Genomic DNA, 8,569 nt, shown 5'->3' with positions numbered 1-8,569 from the left:
GTGGGGCGTTGGGGCGGTGGGGCGGTGGGGCGTTGGGGCGTTGGGGCTGTGGAGCGGTAGGGTGGTAAGCAAAACATTGAGTAGAACGTAATACGCTGGCGTGATTTTTATCGAATAAATCAGTAGCCTATATCTTGTCACTGATCAGAAATTGGTTGATGTTAACAACTAATTATCTGATCTCAAAATATAAAGTCAAACACGTTGTCATGTTGTGATCCTCCTCCATATATAGGTAAAGACATTTGTCAATGTTAGCTTAGCTGGCTACAGACACATAACAGAAACTTTGTTTTCAAAAATGATAGCCTGTAACTTATTTATTAATGACTATCGTTTGCCACTAATGACTTTGAAAAGTCGAATTTTATTCTCTAACAATCGAACTATAAGCTCATTTATCACTTTGTTTGCAGAAGATGAATAAGGAATCTTGGCGATTCGACAGTCATTTCATTCATGACTGTCGACAACTGAAAATGTCGCTGGTGAAATGAGATACCGCATGCCTGTGGTTCCGATACTAACCTATAACCTCAAATGTTCTTTGAACCTGATTAAGAGTGTTTTTTGAAATGCCATGAAGTGTCGGAACGTTTAGCCTGGTATCATACCCTCATCTCCTTTTGTAGGTACTGTGGAACAATCCGTTAGGCCTGGACTACCAGGATAGCTCGGGAATGGCGGTGTACCTGACCCCTAACCTGCGGCCTAACGTTGCCGGTTTCGCCACCATAGATTCCACAGTGTTCCAGATCCCTCCAGGTATTGAATCCTATCCGGTCATGGGAGGATGTCCTGGAATGTGTACGAGCAAACGCATTACAAAAGAGGTGTACATCGTTATGGGAATCAACCAGATGCATAAATTAGGTAAGATGATGAACTTAAGAAAATTCATAAATTCAGCGGACGATCTGAAAAATTTGTTTTTTTTCTATATTTTCCTTCGCAAGGACTTATTTATTTATTATCTACTATATATATATATATTTTTTTATAAATTTGTGACATTACATATTACGGACTAAGACATGAAATTTAAAAACGAATGTAGGAAAATTGTTCCTTGTTTATGAATCTTACTCTCCATCAATTGATGGGATACATCAAATCGTATGTTTCTTTTGTTGTAAGCATAAGAAATCATTCCATTTCTGTTGTTTTCGTATGTCTTTCTATAACGACGACGACTTCCGCTTTACGTTGTGCTTGGTGTTGAGTTACAAATCTGCAGGGTATTGCTCTAGGGTATTTCAATGTCCTCTTTATAAAATCTCCAGGAAGAAAGCAAAGAGTGGAACTAATAAGAAACAACACTATAATCGACTACCTGACGAAGAGTGATAACTTCGACCCTACCCAACCCGACATAATAAGGTAAGTCTCGTGAGAATCTACGGGAAAGTGAATGTGTACGAGACGTTAAGGATGGCCGCTGATCTCAAAAGTTGCCACTTTTTCTTTAAAATGTTTACCTGTTTCCACCAGGGACAAATATATCTGCTTTATATGACTGAGTCATCGACAGCTCATCAACAATAGTCATACAGGGTCATACGGTATTCTTGACAGCTCATCAACAATAGTCATACAGTATCATTCGGTAGTCTTGACAGCTCATCAGCAATAGTCATCCAGTATCATACGGTAGTCTTGAAAGCTCATCAGCAATAGTCATCCAGTATCATACGGTAGTCTTTACACCTCATCAGCAATAGTCATACGGGGTCATACGGTAGTCTTGGCAGACTACCATCGTTGAAACACCGTACCACGAAGCATGATTTTATTGTGTCTATGGCCGCGAAATCGGAATCTATATATGGATGACTTGGGTTTCATTATCTTAACGGGAAGTTTGTATTGATCTCAATCTGAATAGCTGGCGTTCTCTTGATATTAATCTTGATTGTAGGTTCTTGATCTTCGTTAGAATATCTACGGGAAAGTGAATGTGTACGAGACGTTAAGGATGGCCGCTGATCTCAAAAGTTGCCACTTTTTCTTTAAAATGTTTACCTGTTTCCACCAGGGGCAAATATATCTGCTTTATATGACTGAGTCACCGACAGCTCATCACCAATAGTCATACAGTATCATTGGGTAGTCTTGACAACTCATCAGCAATAGTGATACAGTATCATACGGTAGGCTTTACAACTCATCAGCAATATTCATACAGTATCATACGGTATTCTTGACAGCTCATCAACAGTAGTCATACAGGGTCATACGGCAGTCTTGACAGCTCATCAGAAATAGTCATACAGTATCATTCGACAGCTCATCAACAATAGGCATACAGTATCATACGGTAGTCTTTACCACTCAACAGCAATAGTCATACAGTATCATTCGGGAGTCTTGACAACTCATCAGCAATAGTGATTCAGGGTCATACGGTAGTCTTGACAGCTGATCAGCAATAGTCATACAGTATCATTGGGTAGTCTTGACAACTCATCAGCAATAGTGATACAGTAACATTCGGTAGTCTTGACAACTCATCAACAATAGTCATACGGGGTCATACGGTAGTCTTGGTAGACTACCATCGTTGAACCACCGTATCACGAAGCATGATTTTATTGTGTCTATGGCCGCGAAATCGGAATCTATATATGGATGACTTGGGTTTCATTATCTTAACGGGAAGTTTGTATTGATCTCAATCTGAATAGCTGGCGTTCTCTTGATATTAATCTTGATTGTAGGTTCTTGATCTTCGTTAGAATATCTACGGGAAAGTGAATGTGTACGAGACGTTAAGGATGGCCGCTGATCTCAAAAGTTGCCCCTTTTTCTTTAAAATGTTTACCTGTTTCCACCAGGGACATATATATCTGCTTTATATGACTTAGTCAACGACAGCTCATCAACAATAGGCATACAGTATCATACGGGAGTCTTGAGAACTCATCAGCAATAGTGATACAGTATCATACGGTAGGCTTTACAACTCATCAGCAATATTCATACAGTATCATACGGTATTCTTGACAGCTCATCAACACTAGTCATAAAGGGTCATACGGTAGTCTTGGTAGACTACCATCGTTGAAACACCGTATCCCGAAGCATGCTTTTATTGTGTATATGGCCGCGAAATCGGAATCTATATATGGATGACTTGGGTTTCATTATCTTAACGGGAAGTTTGTATTGATCTCAATCTGAATAGCTGGCGTTCTCTTGATATTAATCTTGATTGTAGGTTCTTGATCTTCGTTAGAATATCTACGGGAAAGTGAATGTGTACGAGACGTTAAGGATGGCCGCTGATCTCAAAAGTTGCCCCTTTTTCTTTAAAATGTTTACCTGTTTCCCCCAGTGACAAATATATCTGCTTTATATGACTGGGGGACCGACAGCTCATCAACAATAATTATACAGGGTCATACGGTATTCTTGACAGCTCATCACCAATAGTCATACAGTATCATACGGGAGTCTTGAGAACTCATCAGCAATAGTGATACAGTATCATACGGTAGTCTTGAAAGCTCATCAGCAATAGTCATACAGGGTCATACGGTAGTCTTGGTAGACTACCATCGTTGAAACACCGTATCACGAAGCATGATTTTATTGTGTCTATGGCCGCGAAATCGGAATCTATATATGGATGACTTGGGTTTCATTATCTTAACGGGAAGTTTGTATTGATCTCAATCTGAATAGCTGGCGTTTTCTTGATATTAATCTTGATTGTAGGTTCTTGATCTTCGTTAGAATATCCGTAGTTTATTTTTACATAAATCAATATATCTTGATTTTTGTTGTGTAAATAAGAATGGAGTTTTCTTAACGATGATATTTTTTTCGCACGTTATCGATTATGCGATGATGTCATGATCTGAATCAGAATAGCTGTAGTGTTCTTGATCTATATCAAAATTGATGGAGTTATCGTCATCCGAATGAGAATATCTGAGGTTTCTAATCTAAATGAAAGAAATATTGAGTTTTACTGATCTTAAGCAGATTATGTGAATGTTTACTTATCTATATCTTAATGTAAAGAGTATTAGAAGGCAACAATCCAAATAACCTGATTTTTTTTGTGTTCTGTACATTTTCGCTGTATTCTACGTATATTTCGAAACACTTGAGACCTTGATTTTCATTCCTTTGAGTGTAGATACATCTGATAAGCTACATGTCTTTTTGTTGCATTACAATGTTAACTTTGTTTTATTTCTGGACGACACACTGAATTATAAATACTGAATTATAAATAGATTATTACCTAATTCGTATTTCTAGTAGGTTTTATGGCTCTATTCATGCGTTTGTTTCCTGTAAGTTTTTCGACCTTACTGTATTATTTTGTTTGTTGCAGACATTTCAATCCCATCAAAGTACTTCCGGGAGATTCAATTCGCATGATCTGTGAATTCAACTCGACGCAGGAGACGAAACCAGTCGATAGGGGCTTGTCACCGGATGACGAAATATGTCGTGCCCAACTCATGTACTACCCAAAGGAGAACTGGACCAACCCAACCTGTCTTGGTTACAAGCACGTGCCTTTGTGTCTGTTCGAGACGACAGGGGCAGTTATGGGCTGTAACTACCAATCATTTCTTGATAGCATAGAGAATGACGCCCACTTTAACACAACCATCGCCACGTGTGGCTCAAGTAACGAATGCACGGCGCAATGTCTATTTTTAGTCAGCAAGGAGCGCCAACATCCTTGCCTCCGTGGAGAGTTGTATGAACTATGGAATTCCACGCTAATAAGTCGACCCAATGCACGGATGGTCAATTTGTATAAGGCTCTCAAACCTTGTGAGAAATTGTACGAACAAAACGCGCACCTGGTGCCTAGTCGAGGACCCATAACGCCATGAAACTGGATTATTTCCCTTGGTACTGTTCTGCCATAGTTGATGATTTTGAAAATGCCAAAGTAGCATGGAAAAGTGTTTTCCGAACTTACTATTATTTGGTTTGGCTATGTAAGCGATGAAATGGAAATGGCTTCTTGATTATAATATTAAAAGTACTATTGGATATTTTTCGGAAACAATCTTTCCTCAAAACTGATTTATCTTAACAATTGTAACTGAGCAAACATGGGGTCCGCTTGAAACACCACACAATGGCGTCGCAGTGAATTATCATGAATTAGCAATAAAAGGAAAGACATTTGAATTCCCGAAATCATCCATTCATTTTCTAAAAGGACATGCCAACGTTCAAATAGGCTACGCGTGGCTAGGGGGATAGCTCACTATTAGATGAACATTGTGTACAGCTAGGGGGGATAACTCACTATTGGACGAACACTGTGTACAGATAGGGGGGATAACTNGGTGGGGATTGGGGGTGGGGTAACTCACTAATAGACGGACACTGTGTACAGCTAGGGGGATAACTCAATATAAGACGGACACTGTGTACAGCTAGGGGGATAACTCACTATTAGACGGACACTGTGTACAACTAGAGTGGATTACTCACTATTAGACGGATCCTGTGTACAGCTAGGGGGGATAAATCACTTTATTGACGACTTGGTGCCATATACATGTAGGTTAGTCTCATATCTGGGTATATTGTGGTATTTTGTAGTTGTATCTCGGAATGTTTCATTTTATATTATATTTGGAAATTAAATGAAGTGAAATTAAAAATTTGGTATTACATGTTTACTTTTACATGTATACTTTTATATGAGAAGGAAGTAGCATGACGCTAGAACCTGCAACGTCTTATTTATCTATTTTCCAAAATTCGAAGAAGTTTGATGTACTTTTTAATCGTTTGAATAAGTATTTTTACACTTATATGAGTAGCAAATGAAGTACAAAATGATAATGAAATAACAGGTATTTCGTGAAGTGACAACAAATAGTTTCCCTCCATCAGACTAACACTCAGACAACGATTTCACGATTTCAAGAATCGCATTTAAGATTCTCTAGTGTCACTTTTTGCGTCATACTTAAAATGTATTTGACGTATTCAAAATAAATCCTTTTGTATGCATTTAGGAAAAATCATTAAAAATTGCATGCTACATAATTTTATTTAAAGAAAATCTTAGGATCTACCTAACATAGTAGAAGTATGAAATATCAACGATTAATATTGTTTCAACTTTGATGCGAGTTCAAAAACAAAATTATATTCTATGACGGGAACATGTATGATGTGGTGAGAGAATGGCTTATCAGTCATGTTCTGACGTATAATAAAGGAGGTCTTTTTCATAGGCATCTCGAACTTTAAAAGCAAAACTACATTCTGAATCATGTTATACCTATATTTTTGTTTATAAATGCTTATAAAAGTCTATGGATGTGTGTTTTCCTTTCGAAACATTATATAATAGGTTGATCTTGGTTTCTTAACTTTGATATTTGGTGTAACTTAACATAACCGAAACAAAAAAAAATCCTAAATTTATATGTTACATATCCTAAATGAAGCTGACATGACATGTACGGACCTAAATTTTGAGAATGTACGGATCTAATTTTAGAAACATGAGGTCGATATGGTCATCCAAGACAAAATAGAAACATTGTGCCGATATGCTATTTCGACTGTACATGTCCATTTGGACACGTTACTTTGCGTAGTTCTATAACAAGTCTGTTCTCATACTTGCTTGAAAGTTGGCTACCAATGGGTATCTTTCAACATGAGTAATACCAAACAAATTGCAACAGGCAAATTTGTCATGTAGCATCTTGATTGAAAAAGAAGGAAACACATAGATTTCTTCACTTTTCTTTTAAATTGTGTTTCTTCATTATCATAATCAAAAGTCCTTGGGTCTTGTTATTTGACAAGTAGTTTGTTCATGTGAATGGTTATTTATGTGGTAAACGTTGGCGATCTTGACCTTGGTTCAAGGTCAAAAGAATCAAATGTGTTAAAATATGTTTTTTTGTACAGGGAGTTAGACAAGGATATCTTTCCTTGCTTTACTTGTTTAGAGTTAAATATAGAAAATAATGTAATATCCCTTCATGTTTTGTTTAATGAATATGAGAAGACAAGTAATAATCACGTGCATATTAGTTTTATTATTAAGATGGTTTTATTGTTTTTATATCCATATCTGCATAGCTCTTGTCTATAACACAATTTCAATGTTATGCAAGGAGGTCCACTTCGGTTACACGTTTTGAACCTGCAGTTATTGTTCATTTTATCTATACATGGCGAGATGGCTACACCAGAGATAACAAAATTCGAAGAAGAAAGTTTTTTTGCGGTAAACAATTTTGCCATGTTCGAGATGAAGCTTGCGGTTTGGATTGACTCAACTCTGAATATAGAAGTACCTAAGCGAATGAGAAAGATTGTTTTTCGCCCAGAAGTTGTTTTTGCATCATACAGTTTATTTAATGATACACGTAAGTTAAATCGATTTTTACTGTACTATATGGTCATTTTGTCAACTCAGAATTGGTTAGTGTGATAAATGTCAAAAAAAATTAAAAATAAAAGTGTTCCGAAACATGCGTTCACAATGCAAGTAGACTATAGAAAAAAATGTTGTCTATAACACCATTTAGATAACTTTTGGCTCGAGCAAATAATCATTATGAAAATAGAATTTTATGTAAACCATGCAAGAATATTACGGATAATCTCGGAAACTGACAGTACACCAGTAGGATCAACACAATCGTGATTTACGGATAATGACAGTACACCAGTAGGATTAACAACCTCGTGATGTACGGATAATGACAGTTCACCAGTAGGGTCAACAACCTCGTGATGTACAGATGACAGTACACCAGTAGGGTCAACAACCACATGATGTACGGATAATGACAATACACCAGTAGGATCAACAACCTCGTGATGTACGGATAATGACAATTCACCAGTAGGGTCAACAACCTCATGATGTACAGATGACAGTACACCAATAGGGGCAACAACCACGTGATGTACGGATAATGACAATCCACCAGTAGGGTCAACAACCTCGTGATGTACGTATAATGACAATACACCAGTAGGGTCAACAACCTCATGAGGTACAGATGACAGTACACCAATAGGGTCAACAACCACGTGATGTATGGATAATGACAATACACCAGTAGGGTCAACAACCACGTAATGTACGGATAATGACAGGTCACCAGTAGGGTCAACAACCTCGTGATGTACAGATGACAGTACACAAGTAGGGTCAACAACCAAGTGATGTACGGATAATGACAATACACCAGTAGGATGAACAACCTCGTGATGTACGAATAATGACAGAACACCAGTAGGGTCAACAACCTCGTGATGTATTGTTAATGACAGTACACCAGTAGGGTCAACAACCTCGTGATGTATTGTTAATGACAGTACACCAGTAGGGTCAACAACCTCGTGATGTATTGTTAATGACAGTACACCAGTAGGGTCAACAACCTCATGATGTACAGATGACAGTACACCAATAGGGGCAACAACCACGTGATGTACGGATAATGACAATCCACCAGTAGGGTCAACAACCTCGTGATGTACGAATAATGACAATACACCAGTAGGGTCAACAACCTCATGATGTACAGATGACAGTACACCAATA

The 8,569-nt window shown here is 37.7% G+C and overlaps 1 protein-coding gene across 2 annotated transcripts in view; it reads left to right on the top strand.

Moving 5' to 3' along the window:
* The window catches only part of LOC110448415, a 28,653-nt gene extending 23,629 nt beyond the window's left edge, over positions 1-5,024 (top strand). For both annotated transcript variants that reach the window (XM_021494633.1, XM_021494632.1), the window contains 3 exons: positions 633-873; positions 1,284-1,380; positions 4,346-5,024. In XM_021494633.1, coding sequence (XP_021350308.1) covers positions 633-873; positions 1,284-1,380; positions 4,346-4,859 — 852 coding nt within the window. In that variant the 3' untranslated portion in view covers positions 4,860-5,024. The remainder of the gene's footprint in view (positions 1-632; positions 874-1,283; positions 1,381-4,345) is intronic.
* Positions 5,025-8,569: the final 3,545 nt, after the last annotated feature.

The sequence above is a fragment of the Mizuhopecten yessoensis genome, unplaced genomic scaffold (genome assembly GCF_002113885.1).
Source record: "Mizuhopecten yessoensis strain PY_sf001 unplaced genomic scaffold, ASM211388v2 scaffold4033, whole genome shotgun sequence".
NCBI lineage: Eukaryota > Metazoa > Mollusca > Bivalvia > Pectinida > Pectinidae > Mizuhopecten > Mizuhopecten yessoensis.
The sequence above is the reverse complement of the archived record's forward strand: the minus strand, read 5'-3'. Positions and strand labels throughout refer to the sequence as shown.